Consider the following 15,487-nt stretch of genomic DNA (forward strand, 5'->3'; position numbering starts at 1 on the left):
GGAGTGAAAATTTTGGATTTATACCACCTTGGTATGTATGGTGTTATAGAAAAAAAACCACGTCAATGAAAAGATTCGATACTAAGTTTAAATAGTTGTGTTCTCATTATCATTCCATCTGAATGATTTAAAAAAAAAACATATGCTTTTGATAAAAAAGTAAATATATCTCGGGTTTCCAAGACCACACTTCATGTCGTTAATATCCCCAATCGTTACACCTGGAAATGATTATATTCTGATTGGATTTTTGAATGAAGGGTTGAAGCGACAAATCCTAATTGAGAAAACCACGATTCGTCGACGATAATTGCTTTGACTTGAAACGGTAAATAGACTGTACCATGTACCATTATAAGAACTTTCCGCAAGGAGAATCTCAGGGCAGGTGGCAGGATATGCTTGTGAAATGACTCCCGACAAGCTCCGAAATAATCCTACTCCGTGTATTATACGTGCTTACAATTGAGCTAGGGATTATCTCAAGCATATGTAGATATGGAGATGGAGTCCAGAACAAACGGCGATCAATTAATGCAGCGACGTGTTCGCGGCGTCGTCTTCGGGTAGCAGGAAATCAGTAAATTCAAGCTCGCTGGCCGCTCCTGCTCCCGAGGGTTCTGGAGAGGCGGGCTAATTGCTAATCCGACGGAACAATACTCGCTGACAACGAGCAAATGCCATTCCGGATTTCCCGTCGGTAAATAAATGCCGAGAATCTTATTTCAAGCCCGTGGCTGCAGCCCGGACAAGTTGGACACTTCTCGAAGAGGCGTTTACACTGCGAACACTATCGTTTGTTGTATAATAGTCATTAAACCGTTATATGACATAACTAAAATGTGGTACAATTAATTAATAATTGTTTAGAGTGATTGCGGCTGTTAACGCAAAATCTTTCGGATATCGCTATATTATTACTGGGTTTGTTCAGTTCGCTAAATTTTTGTACCTAAATAAACGACGCGTTGTAATAAATTTGTTTTTGCACCAGTATTAAATAATCACAATGATTGTAAGAAAATGCAGCACGAGAGATCATCGTTAAAAAGAATAGCAACACGTAATGGATTTTGTGGTTACGGTTACGAACAAACTCATTTTTATCTTGTATCCCAGAAGTGTATTATCTATTTTTTGGGCTTATACGCTGAAAAATTGAAATAGTTGAGGACTCTGTACAGCAATCAGAGCGGAAAATTTCTCTGAGTGTACAGATTTGTTCTGTTTACTTGAGAAACTGCAGAGTAGCAAGAAATCGAAGCCAACACTTGGAATTCGTTTATCATTTCACCTTCTTTATCAACGGAGATTTCGAAGACATCGTCGTGCGCACTTCGAAGGATTCGATTAAATTCCTATCTACAGACATCAAGCGCTCTCCTACATAATGGTCAAAGGTTATACTGCGAAGGGTCCCGGAAATCTGAATTGAGTATTGCTTGATCGGAGGACGCGATTACGTTTTAAACGAGATCAAAGTTACGATATGATGTATATTTCGAGATTACATCATTGAACCACGATTGGCAAGAATTCTCTTGCAACACGATTATTTTTATTATCTATGAAGGAGATTTAAAGTTATGGTTTTTTTTCGTGAGCGAAAAATATATACAGTTCGGAGTACAAAACCAGAAAATCTAGTACGTGTTTGCAGTTTTTTTGATTGTGGTCATTTTACAAGAATCTTCTAGTAACTGTACAAACAAATGAGATTTTTCTTAGCGTGCACGTCTTTGCTGCCCGTGTAATTATTCATACTTCAAAATTTTAATAATACGTGAATTTTCGACGTTAATCAACCCTCGTTATGGTTTGAAAAAAAGAGATAATTCACACTCAACGTATTTTCGATGAGCTTTTTTCGGTGACGCGTTAATTGTACGAGAAAATCGACCCTCTCCCCAATTCTCTTCTGCAGAGGGTTGGAAAATGAGTAAAATAATTTGCTGTTATTATAAAAGGTGGGATCGGTATGACCGCGTAAGCCACAATCCGTAACTTCATTTTCATCATTTTATACGCGCACGTGTCATCAAACGGTACTAGCTACACCAATATTAGCTTTTAGAAGTTGAACGGCATTAACGCAACGTGCTAAGTCAATTCGCACTTGGTACATTTATATAATGACGATACCGAGCACAAGAGAATTGATCATCAGAAGTCGTGATTTCGTCTAAAAGTCAACGATAAAAATTTTCAACATAATTCTCCAAGCCTTTTTACATCATTATTAGGCGGTACACTCGAAGCTTTGTTAACATAAAACTGCATAATTGATCAACCTTGATTAAAACGCTCTGATATTAATACAAGATTATTGTGTGAAAAGGAGCTGTACCAAATCCCTGCTAGCCGCGAAACAGAAAAGCCAAACCATCCCCAAAAACGAACACGATCTCTTTATTTCCACCTTAACGCAATGGACTGTAAAAATCATGCGTCATATTTTATGCTATTTCTGTTTTGAAATGATTTCGCATCTGAATTTAAATCCAAAAGAAAAAACAATGAAATGTTTGTTTTTGTTTTATTTTTCGGATAAAACTTGGGTCTTCACTCTCTTCTCATACGCAAGGGATGAATCTGCAGGGCACTCACGCATTATAAAACTCAGCAAGTTCTCCTCCAGCTATTGTCAATATCTGTTGATGAAAATTTGAGTAGCATATACACACATGTAGTCTATCAACAAACCTGTGACTTCATACCATCGTCGTGTTTCAGTGTGTGGCACGTGAAACTCATGCGTCTTTCGATTAAAAAATATTCAACCAACAACTCCATGAAAAGTTTCAAGTCCACCCGTGTCGTGTGCTTCAAAACTTTATGCTCGGTTCGTGTCTGGTTTACACGGCTCCCTTTTTATTTTATTTTTTTTCCTTTCTTTTTCATTTACCCGTTACATGTATATGTACGTACATAACAATGAACCCCACAGCAGGATCACGTGCACCAGAAGCACTGAGAAAAGTAACGACAGTTCGCTCAACGTTGCTTATTACCACTTTATAATCACCTGTTGGAACCTGCAGCTTCCGTAATAACTTTTAAAATTCTATATGTAGTTACGGAGCCGTATAATTTCCCTCTGGGTATGACAGCTGGCCCATAATATATGTACCATACAACTAGAAATGAATATGGAATGAAATTTGTATATATTTTGCAATGGACATGTAATTTAGAAAAAAAGCTTCGAGCGCTTCGCGGAGGATTTCGGTTTTTAAACTTGAAAAATTCGACACGCAAGAGTTTCGTACACGTTATCCTCCTCCGTCATATTCGTTCCCTTCTACATACTTCGGTATAATACGAATACATGACGTCTGTACATCGCATTTCGCCGAGAGCTCGAACCTCGTACGTCTTTTTGGTTTCATCCCCCCCGCATAAGCTCGCGGCAAGGGTGATTTTCTCTTTTATTAAACTTTCGCGATTTTGTTTCTTGAATAAAACATTTCCTGGTGTAAGAGAGAGTGGCTCGCAGCAACGCCACACGCTTTTATATACCAGTCACGAGGAGTGAAGTAGAGTAGAGTCGAGTAAGTAACGAAAACGCGACCGCTCCGCGGCGTCGAGACTTCTTCCTTTTTCACCCCGGCAACCAGCTTCGTATATAGTACATGACAATTTGGCACGTTGTTTGGTCCTGTTTATACGTGCTCAGCCTATCATTGAGATAAAGTATTCACGCGAGATGTGGAGGTCGGTTAGAAATTGCCGAACAAATGCGTGGCCGGTCGAGTGTTCCATTAATTAGGAGCGTTGTTTACGGAGGAAAATTGATAGTCTTTATTAATTTTGTTACGAGATAATCCTGCATTCACTCATTATCAAATTATTATATTCGCAAGCCTATACCTCCTCATGTGCAAAAACAGAAAATACTGCGATTATAAGTAAGAGCTTCAATTTTGGTGCTTTATTTCAAATCACCTAGAAATCGTTCAAAATTTAGTCTAAATTCGTTTGATTTTACTCATTGATGGCTCGTTTTATTCGGGAAACGATTTTCTGCACGTTCGTGCCAAGACTCGTTTTTTCATCATGTCGATATTGTTGAACGTTTGGTCTTACAACACTGCACCGCCACTAATTATGATCGACAAATGTCAATGTTGAATTAAGTCCTAGAGAAGAATGAAAATCTATTAGAGTAACTTTAAAGAAAATAATCTTCCTAATGAAATGATCCATCGTAGACTGAAAGCGAAAGAGTCTACCAAATTTTCAACCATTTCGAACCACTTTAAATGAAGCATCTATGTATCTAAACTGTTGTTTGTAATTCCAGTGTATTCTACTTTTGTATGTTTAAAGAGGTATTCATAGCTTGCGAATGCAAAACAATTTCATACATACTAAACGTAAGAGCATCTTGTAATAAGATTGGTAAAAAGTATCGATATTTGGCCAACCAACCTCTTCAATTCGGTGAAAAGGTTTAGTATACATAGTAACATTTCTCCCGCTGCAGTAATACGGCTGACAAAGTTTTTCTAGCCTCCCGATGCAAAAAGCTCCGAGCAAGCATCGCACGTCACATAACATAAGAAGGTTTCGTCAATTCAAGAAGAATTTATAGTAACGAAAAAACCGCTGCTTTCCGGACAAACTGTTACAATTATTCCAAGATACAGTTGTGCCTTTGCAGAGATTCGCTTCGGGTTCAAAGTTATTGCTAACACTTTCTCTCGCCTCGCGGTAAACTTTCAGCAGCAAATTAACAGTAACAAGGTTACTTAGGTCAAGCTCTGGACGCTGACGTAATTGCGCCAAGCCCTGAACTGTGAGTTAGGACCTGATTTACACCTCAGCCGAAGGTGTTGCACCAACGCAATTTGCGGAATACTGGTTACAGTCTGATGATGTGACAGGAGAACAAGGATCCAAGTCGATTTCCTCGAGAAAAGTGAGGTCGCATAAATTCTAGAACTGGTTAAACGCTGATCTGATTCGAGTAGATATCGTTTTATACCTTCGGGGCTTCGGAGTACAATGCTCAGACATCTGATCCGATTTTCGAAAGAGACGGATTACCAAACTCAGCAGGAAAAATGCTCAGCCAGCTCTGCTTCCTGCAGTGATAAGTCATTTGCCCTCCTGGACACGTGAATTCTCTGACAAGTGTGCAGACCCGGAAATCAAACGTGAGCGTTTTCGTAACCATTCGCATGTATCGTTAGGTATACGCTGGGTAATTGACAACCGAGGGAAGTTCATTTGTCCGTGTCGCGACCCTATTGCCATGCTCGTAGAAGCCGAGATGCGAGTTTCTAATTCTCTCTCCTAGATTAATCGAGTTCCGAACGATTGTTGACAAACTCGAATTACGCATCGATAAACCAATCTTGATCTTGTTAAGGAAATTTCGAAGTTAACCGGCTTTGACACAGATTGAATTAAGACTGAATTGTAAAAGCGTGATTTAACTTTTTATACATGACGTGCGACAGGTTAATTGCTAACTAAAATTGAGGTCTCCGTGTTCATTTTCGTCTTAAATTATTTTTCGTATATCTTCATTCAATTGCTGGAAGGTTAACAATATCGTTAGAATATGTTTAAAAATCGCTTCGTCGCACGGTATTCAACGTTGAATACTAAAACTGAATGACAAAATGACAAGACTCAAAAATTCTGGACATATCGAAACTAAATAATATCTTTTCACTGTGTAGGTATCAAAATCCTTACTTGATCTTACATGATGAACGCAAATAAATGTGTGTTGTTATTTATTTAAATAACAATAGCGTATATTTCTATTAAAGCACGAGGGTGACAATAGTTTAGATAGAATACATAGAGCCTGCCACTACTATACGAATACATGGTTTCAAATACAGGCAGCAATCATTTAAAAACTTTAGAAACCGTATTCTAAACGTGATTTAGCCCTGTTTAATCATTTCTATTTTTCAATCTGTCTGTTTCAGTTGTCTGCGGTGTTGGAGTGGATGTTGCCTATCATCAGCACGTGATGGGATTTTATGTCACGTGAGAGAATTTCACGTAATCTATTTCAGCCGAGTGCAAATAAAAGTTTATTACAGAAATTTGTACGTATTTTTATCATTTCAAACGAAAACTCTCTGCACCGTCACTCGCGCAATTTAAGCTCACAGTTCAACGCTACCAGAAGATAAATTAACCCGAATTCTAACCACGAAATTACTCCAGTCAATCAGCAAAAATGAAAAATTCAATATTCGAAATACGCGGGGGTATAATTTTGATTTATTCTACGTACAACGTTGAGAATAATTTCAAATTACGAGTCAACTATTATTCCAAATTGTGACAGACCTCGCGTGAATCACGATCCTGAAACCTTGCGGGTAAATGATTAGGAAAATGTGATAAATTTTGCGCGGTTCGCAAATAAATTCACTTCGTATATACTGACAGCTAGAAACGTGCGCGTAATTTAACGAGATTAATTTCCTCAGATGCGATTTTAAGCCTCGTTATATAAGGCTGCATGGGAAACACGACGTGGTGAATGGTGTATAAATTATTCTGACACTAGGGATTACACCAGATTCATCCACCTCCGATTTGGCTCAATTCTTTCCTTACTACGCTTCTCGTTTTATTTTTAGTTATAAATAAGAAAATTAAATCATGACTTACGGAAATTTTACGACACTGTTGCCGATTTTTTCCAAAATAAGAATTCACGCACTAAGAGAGAATCTGCAGATCACTAATCATTAAATTAATTATATTATCATTCAATCAAATCAAATTATTAAAACTAACATCAAAAGCAGAGACTCGTTTTTTTTTTTTTATCGATATACCAAATGATGAAACCAAAAACAAAGGTGATGAATGAATGAAAGCAAATTTATTCGAAAACCTTCGTATGCCATGGCAGTAAGCAAAAAGCGATGCCAATTTTCGGCGGATAATTCCCTGGAGCTCGGATTGCGTGGGAAGTTGTATATATAATTTAATATTTATACTTCGACGGTTCATAAATGCTAGCACATCATGAAATATTGAACTGCGTGATACGGTTTCATTGGATCGTAATATTGTCTCGCTGTATACATATCGGAATTGAGTATCGGTTACGTGTTTCTTCGAGTGGATTAAAGTGGGCGATATACGAAGTACAATTTTTAGCTTTTCTATCTATGCGATTATATTTTCTTTCTATACAAGATACAAGTATGTCAATAACATCTGCTACAGATATCCGATACCTTCAGCCAAAAATCTTCGAGTCCAACGACGCGATCTTGCGGAAACACAGTTACTTCTGCACGAATTTTCTCAGAAGATTACAAAATCATACATTTCTTTTACCGGACTCGTTGGTAAAGGTGTGTCACGAGTAAATTAGGCAAAAGTTAAAAACAAATCAAAACTCTTCAATTATTCAAAATTTCTCGTATCAGTAAATTCGAAAATGTATAGGTAATGTATATACCTAAAAACGTTGAATTAGAAGAAATTGTCTTTCCCAAAATGTGTTGTGAGAAAAATTGAGGATCCACTCGTATCACCAAAGCTGTTTCATGTTACCCGAAAATAATGCCTTGCTTCATAATTGCATCGTTCGTACCGAAAAGATATAAAATTATCCATTTAAAAATACACTTTCATAATTTCTTGCACAGCTTTCACAGTTTCTACAGCAAGATATTGATTCACATTTCCAGCGAACAATTTACGTTGAGTTTGATTGTTTGGTTTGTGCGCCTCGAAAAAATTTTTACGGGCATTTTCAAACGGAGTTTGAGTTTTTCGCCAGGTCGCGTAAACGGATTTCTATTCAGGGAAAAGAAAATATTTCTTTTGATAACAGGTAGACCGTTGAACGGTAATTAACGTGTTCAACGATTAAAATTTCGTTAAATTTCACTCCCGCGTCACAATATTAAAATTTCGTTCTTCTTTCAGCGCGGCATCGGTGGTGATTTTTTTCATGGAAATCACGTGGGTGGTGTCGCTATTCATCCAAGTTTGCATCAGGCAAGTACATTACTGAAATCGCACGATGTAAGGAACGGGTAAGAAGATTTATACCGCTGGGAAACTGCGGCAGCAAGTTGAAGTTTCTTGTTCACCTGAGACACATGCGGAGTGTTTATCGGCGAGTTTGTTCCTTCCTTGTGAACATTTTGTAACTGTAATTGGGTGTAATAAGTCTTCGTTCACTGACAGACGGAGATGAATCGGTGCGACGTTTTCTGGTTTAGGAGCGGGAAAAATTCGGGAGTATTCGGCAAGTTCGCGGTACGGTTTAGCATACCGGCAATTCCAATTTTCATCGGGAAATCGAGCCCATTGAAGCAGGCGGATATCGGAACGGGTGAAAGCCCGCAATTAGCCAATCAGACATAATCACTGCGTTTCCCGATCCCATCGGGAAAACGGGTTAGCGTTGATTGGATACCAAAATACAGTTTACTCGGAGATCGAGAGAGAGAGAGAGAGAGAGAGAGAGAGAGAGAGAGAGGCGGGAAATTAGGGAGAGTTTATCCCTTTGTCGGCTTATACCGACGCGTCTTACGCAACTAAACCGGGAAGAATTCGCGAGGGCCGATAAAGGGGGGCATTTCAATAGGCAGGGACAGAGGCTGGGGGCTGTTTTGTCCGAATGGGTGTACAAGCCCCCGGAGCTTAAACTACTTCTGGTCTTACGCACTCGCGACTAACTTCTCGTGTACGTAGGTGAACTTTGTACGGTGGAATTAATACGGTAGAATTTACGCGCGAACAACTCGACTGTATACATAGTCGAGGAACTAAGTTCAACTTAAATACACCCGACAACCGGCCTCGGAAACCAAAGTGACTGATTTGAGTGAATCTTCGTCAAGGTGAGGTAATCAGCTGCCAGACGTCTCATGTTACCAGAATCTACAATTCGTGACACCCATTAAACCTGACTGACTCGCAAGTTTCAATTCAATTACGAACAGTCGGTTGTATTATACATTACAAATTGTGTAATTTTCACATCATATCTGATTAATGTTACACTAAACAAGACTTTAAGGTGTGCAGCGAGTACCATTATCTAAGTTTACTTGGTGACAACTGCGCTTCGTTAAAGTGGCGAATGGTCTGAAATTTGTTGATTTTCGTTTATTTTTTTTTTTTTTTTTTATAGAAATGACGATTCTCTCTGCTGGGGTTGCTGGTCCGGAGTTCTTGCCATAACCGGAGGATGGCGGAGAGCCATTTTCTATCTACCTCTATCCTGCATTTTGGCATGGAAACCGCACAGGCTATGGTTATCATTTGTTGCTGGTACGCTTCCGTTTCTAAATTATAAGGTATAAAAAATGATTGATCTCAATTGCAAAGGAGATTCGAGTCGCTACCTATAAGATATAAATGAGAGCTTCATAACTCCAAATGCTGCATATTCAACTGCAGGTAATATATTGATAATGAACAGAAAACGTGATGGAATTATGACGACGGAATCAGGGTCGCCATTTACTTATATTGTAAAATTCTTCAAAGTTTCCAGATTTTCCACAAACTTTTTGGACTTTATAAAATCAAACTGACGAATGAAAAAGTTTAATCAGTCGTTATAACAGTAATACATTATTTATTTCAAAGTCCTTGAACTTGTCAATTGTATTTAAATTTTTCGTTTACAATTAAATCACGCAACAGGTTTATACCTATGCAGATATGCTGAGCATTTCGCTGAAACTTTGACATTTGGTACGCCGTAAAAGTCATTACGATTTCCTAACTTTTTACGATTTTACAAAACAAAAAACTCTCACTATTCCAAGTTTTCCAAATTTCCAGTTGAAGACCTATTTCTACATGTAAATGCTATTTATATATAAAGGGTGATTTACTCCGCCCACACTGAACGTTGACTGGAACTCCAGATACCGATTGTGATTGGCTTGGTTCTAGCTGCTTTGCTAGCTGTACTCTCGTTACTCCACATACTATCCAGCGCCTTATCGCGGCGTGGAAGTCAGCTCAGCGGGGGTGCAGATTGCGTGGGGGAGAGTCTGCTCAATACGCGGCCAGAAAGCTACGATCGGTTCGAAGATGTCCTGGTAAGTATAATGCCGTTTTATGAGTTCGCTAAGGAGAAGAATCCAATAACGCGTTTTCGGGAGATACTATCTGATACATCGGCGGAACCGGGACACGATGGACTGCCTTAAAAATTTGCTGAAAGGAATTCGTTTTTATCATTTTTTGGTCGAGGTCCGTTGTACCCAAGAATTTGTTTTTTTTTTTTATAAATTATGACAAAATAATGATGAATTTGTCGAAGACGGATCAATACAATTTTTATCCGCGGTGCTCAAATGCTGTAAAAAATAATCAGGGGCTTAGGGGGGCAGTTGTGCCGTGGTCTCCCCTACAAAGGTAAAAAAAAAAAAAACAGACTGAAAATAATTGGAATGGAAGTTCAGTTAAATGTTCTTGAATCTTTCGGAAATCCTACCTGAAATTAGTTTATACCTCGGAATATATCTATATATATATATACCTGGAAATGCTGTTAAGTAATTGTGGAGAGTTTCTTTGTGAAATGGTAAAATGTATCGGGAAAAATTGACTTGAGAAAAAAGTGTCGTTGAAGAAAGTTTCAGTGTTTTTAGAGAGACGTAAGACGATACCACCAATTATCTTGTTAATAAGTCGAGTAAGAAAAGGCCGAGGGTACCTTAAATTTCTTTACGTGAAATTTATCGCTTTTATTGCATAAAGTCACGGCTGACTTCATTAAGACGAATCCAACAGACGAATAATTCTATAATAAATTTCAAAGACTCAGGATTATCGTAGGTTGGAGTCCAATGTAGGCATTTAAATCACCAAATTGAAGCTTTTGCATTATTTGGTATGAAGAAAAATATCCTGTAATTATTACTTAGTTTTAATCAGTTTCTTAACAAAAGAACGATCTCACGCCTCCCACAAAAGCCTCAAACTTTCGTTCGGAAAACTTATTGTTCTTTCGTAGTACTTGGACATTCCACTCAAAATCTGTTACCCAGTTCGAATCCTGGTGTATAGCTGATAGTGAGAAATCTATAAGCGTTTTCCCTCGTTTCACCCCCCGATAGTTTAATAATCTAACTTGAATTTCGCGATCGAGAAGGTGACGGAGGTGCTGGACGACGGAGTCCCCGGTTCGACCAATCGTATGGTCGAGAGTGACGGGGAGATGTGACAGGAGCGGCAGCCCTCCTGGGCCAGCGAATCAGACGAGGACAGCGAACCCGAGCAGAGGACGTGTCAGATAGCCACACTTTCATAGTCCGGTACGAGACCTCGACGACGAGGAGGCTCGAGCCTTTGAAGGAAGCGGAGCCGAGACGTCGAGTGGAGCACCTAGACGTGATAATTCGCCTCGAGGCATGTATGTTTGTACATTATTGTACGTTGAGAGGGGTGCGCGTAAGTTTGAGAGAAAGTCGAGCCGACACCGGCGCGGGATGAATTTCTATGGAAAACAAAAAAAAAAAAAAAAAAATGGGCCAAAGGGTTTGTTTCTACGACTCGCGAGAGCGAGGAAAATTTTTAGTCACACGTACTGAGAACGACCTTTACGAATACAGGTGGAATGGAAGTGGTAATTACTGCGCAGTAGTTTTGTCAGGTGCTGGTGTTGATCCTTAAGGAGGTTGTACGTTTAAAAATCAATACTTTTTTGGTAATTTACTACGAGACGGTTACACGTCAAGTCTTCGTCAAATTATTACATTCTCAATGCGGTCTGATCCAATCTAATTACATGTTGTCTATTTTATGGGTTGAAGTTGAAGATGCAAGTTGAGAATGAAAATTATACAATGTACTGCATAGTACAACACGAATGTAAGCTCTGTTGCGAAATAACGAATGGTACGTTGTATAGAGATTGTCGGTGGAAGACCATGGCACACTGAGATGGTGACCGTATCTGGATCGATATGGATCTTTAAGCTATGCTATGAGCATTTGAAACTCTCTTATGTTAATTGCACGCCGCGTCGAAAAGTTACGGTACAGAGAGGGTGTGGGAGTAATTAGCGGCTGGGACGTAAAACTAGAAATGGAAAAAAAAGAGACCTAAATTCTAAACAAGAGTTTGAATTACGATTTTGCATGCCAGCCCGTTTAAAAGAAAAAGTTCTCAGAATCGTTAAATTTCACTCCACGATAACTAATTTTGTTTGACAAACTATTTTTCACAATTTCGTTGAACTAGATTACTTCTAACTCGATAGTCAATTCGGTAAAGCTATTTTTTGATCGAAATCAATATCGGTGCAATCTTGAAGAATTGAATATTGAACAACAATAATATCACGGAAAAAAATTATCGTAGCGGGACTAGAGAATAATATTGAGAGCAAGGCGATTCATCGCACAGAATAAAATTGAACGACCCTACTTAAATTTTCACGGTTTTATGGCGGTTTAAAATGAATAATCGATATCAAAGCTCTTGTTCATAATTTCAGCCTATATTATTTATATACTGAGGGAAGCACTGTAGTTTATAAATGTAATAGTTTCATGGATACTTGAACTGCGACTGTCTTCTACTAAAATTATTAGACAAGTATTGATAGTCAACTGTACAAACTCCTTAAACTCTACACTGGTGAATTATTCGCACCGGCTAAAAGTGTTGTTTCAATGAGTTTGGCAAGATAGTATTTTTATAGATGCGGTTTTTTTTTATTTTTCGTAAACTAATCTCATTTCTCAATTTCAATATCTCTGACCGAATTGTCAAGAAATTTTACCCGAGAAAATCTTCTAGAAGTGTGAAATTACGGATCAAATTCTCCGAATCTCTGTTTCATTGACTAATATCCTGGAAATAAAACTCTGCAAATGTACCAATTTTTTTTTTTTATATGGAAATGTGAAGGATATTTCGATTCTTCAAAACTTTTAGGCCATAGAGGAATTTTCAAGATTTTCAGAAAAATTCAATTAGAGTCTTAATTCATCTTTTCAAACACCGATATAAGTATTGGATATATGTATTAGGTGTTAGAATAGAATTAATTATTTTTGTACGATTTGCTGAAACTTTCTCGAAAGTCTCTAAAATTCTTCTATACATGAATCAATTGTTTTCAAGCGATTTTTTTTTTTAATCAGATGATTCCCTGAAAAGTGGATTAATCGAGAATTCGTCGGATAAAAGAATCAGAAAAATCGTTGAAAACTAAACATTACGCACCAATCATAGAAGTTTATCTAGAATCCATACTTTTTCCTCTGTAATGAAAATATACAGATAGAGTTCGATAAGAATTTGCGACTAACGCTCTAATTTAAGAAACAAACCTACTCTTCGATCACTGCAACTTTAGGAGAATAATATAAAACAAAAGTTCACAAAGAGTTTTAATATTAAAGAAAGCACGAAGCCAAATGCTGAAGGAATAATTATTCTCAAGGTGATATTCGCCAAAGATTAAGTTAGGAGTTGGAAATTGTTACGTGACAGATTCCTACTCAATCCAGTAAGGGGGATTTACGCTTTATCAGCCCGCGACGTTTTGGAAAGCGTAAAATAATGCCTGAATGAGGAATCGGATGTTTCATTATTTTACGACGTAAAACAGCTCGCTAAAACAGATACTTTTTGGCTTCTCGTTGTCTGCAGGGTGAATGGGTCCGTTCAAGGAAACGGCAAAGTGAATGAAACATACACAAAATGTGTCGAATTTGTCGTGCATAATTTTTCAAATATGGGGATGTAAGAGAATGAATTACACGTCAACTTTTATACGTATAACCTTGTGTATTGATAATTATACTTTGAATACTGATACTGTAATATATTATATGTATACATATTATTATATATACATATATATATATATATATATATATATATATGTATATATATACATATAAAACAAAGTACACATGAAACCGCTACACAAATTCCCTTATTACTATTATTATTATTATTATTATTGTTGTTGTTGTAAAATACCAAGTTATCATATTATTGTACATGTATTACAGTTGATAATAAAATTATTCAAAAATTATACAACTTCATTTAATATTCGTATAACTGTGCGAAGAAAAAAAAACTTCAGATTAGAGTACAAACAATAGGATCCACTCAGCAGACCGAACATATTGGATATGGTTTACAACAGCCTCGTCATTCAAATTCAAAATAAGGGATAATTCGTGATAATATAAAAGTTGCGGTATCGGTTAGACCGTATATTCTGAGGAATTGAGTATACGCATTATATATGTGTGTGTATGGGCTAAAAACACAATTGACTACAAATTCATTGCTAATCGTTAAACGTGACTCGTTGTTATCAACGTTATATAATTACATGAAATAACCGACGCCTTGGAATTATACATTATATATAATAATCCGACGATTCAGAACTATATTATATATTTAAATACATCTACTTACACAGGGTGTACAAGTCTAAATTTATAACAATGCTAAAAAGCGTGGCAGTCTGAACAAGAATATTTTGCTTCTAAATTTCCTGCAATTCGTTGGGAGGTTGTAGCAAAATCGGTGTCTCGCAGTTGCAACGAGACATACCGTTCTGTAGCGGAATTTTTTTTACCTTGCCACGCGTACGGAAAACAGTATCAATAAAATGCTTCAGCCAAGCACAGAAAAGATGGCTGTTAATGTAACCTGTTCCGTACACTTGAACTATACTACCAGCAATATAGTACCAATTTACTTTAAGTTCCTAAGCCGTCCACGTCTTACAAATATTGTTACGATAGGGATAAATAGTTCTGTTTACATTCGCGCAACACGTTACACCGTTATTCATTCCTCGTTGGTGCATTTTTAAAATGTTTTTCGACTTGACTAGTTTCTGGTCAATATCGTCAGAGAAAATTGCCACAGTGGTCGAAAGCAAGCCGCGAGTCGGTTTTTTGCATATAGGAATATTTATACCATTCAGATGACGCTCAACTCCCAAGGTACGGACTGGGTTACGCATACCTAGCCATATTTTCGATAGTAGTATCACTCTTACAACGGCGAAGGGTAGTCGGTCCGTCGGGAGGGGGAAGGGGGGGGGGGGGGTGGGGGATCTTTGGGACACCGACTATCCGTCGCCGAAACGGCGGCGTTAGTCGATTCGTGGTTTCGGAGCAGTGCGCATGTGAAATTTCATGCCGGGTGTATTTCACCCGGTCCGTACGCGACGCTACAAAACCTGGTATTCGTTGGAAACTTTCGGAAAGAATGGGTAAGAAAAATTTTGTTATATCGAATATATTTTATAAAATTTCGAAAATGAGTAATTGGAATTGTTTTTCTTATTTATTTTACAATGATAATAAAATCTGAATCAAACGCGACGAACTTTGATATCGTTTAAACAATGTATTTGTTTGAAACGAGACAAAAAAAAAAAACCGATCGGATAATCTTGAAGTCCAACTCCTTAAGCTTTCCAATGACTACAATTGGGAGATCGATGACTTCTTTGTCAGGGATATATTGGTG

The 15,487-nt window shown here is 37.7% G+C and overlaps 2 protein-coding genes across 7 annotated transcripts in view; both read left to right on the forward strand.

Annotated features, from left to right (window-relative positions):
- The window catches only part of LOC107224656 (facilitated trehalose transporter Tret1-like), a 75,217-nt gene extending 63,647 nt beyond the window's left edge, over window positions 1–11,570 (forward strand). Inside the window, exons 2-6 of one of the 6 annotated variants that reach the window (XM_046733729.1) lie at window positions 5,949–6,071; window positions 7,924–7,995; window positions 9,140–9,279; window positions 9,913–10,061; window positions 11,117–11,570. In XM_046733729.1, coding sequence (XP_046589685.1) covers window positions 5,949–6,071; window positions 7,924–7,995; window positions 9,140–9,279; window positions 9,913–10,061; window positions 11,117–11,191 — 559 coding nt within the window. In that variant the 3' untranslated portion in view covers window positions 11,192–11,570. The remainder of the gene's footprint in view (window positions 1–5,948; window positions 6,072–7,923; window positions 7,996–9,139; window positions 9,280–9,912; window positions 10,062–11,116) is intronic. The other 5 variants (XM_046733727.1, XM_046733728.1, XM_046733731.1 and 2 more) reach the window with 5 other exon arrangements.
- A 3,549-nt stretch (window positions 11,571–15,119) lies between these two features.
- Window positions 15,120–15,487, forward strand: part of LOC124293312 — a 53,384-nt gene continuing 53,016 nt past the window's right edge. Inside the window, exon 1 of the transcript XR_006903238.1 lies at window positions 15,120–15,227. The gene's annotated coding sequence lies outside the window, so the exon portion shown is untranslated. The remainder of the gene's footprint in view (window positions 15,228–15,487) is intronic.

Source organism: Neodiprion lecontei, chromosome 3 (genome assembly GCF_021901455.1).
Source record: "Neodiprion lecontei isolate iyNeoLeco1 chromosome 3, iyNeoLeco1.1, whole genome shotgun sequence".
Classification (NCBI taxonomy): domain Eukaryota; kingdom Metazoa; phylum Arthropoda; class Insecta; order Hymenoptera; family Diprionidae; genus Neodiprion; species Neodiprion lecontei.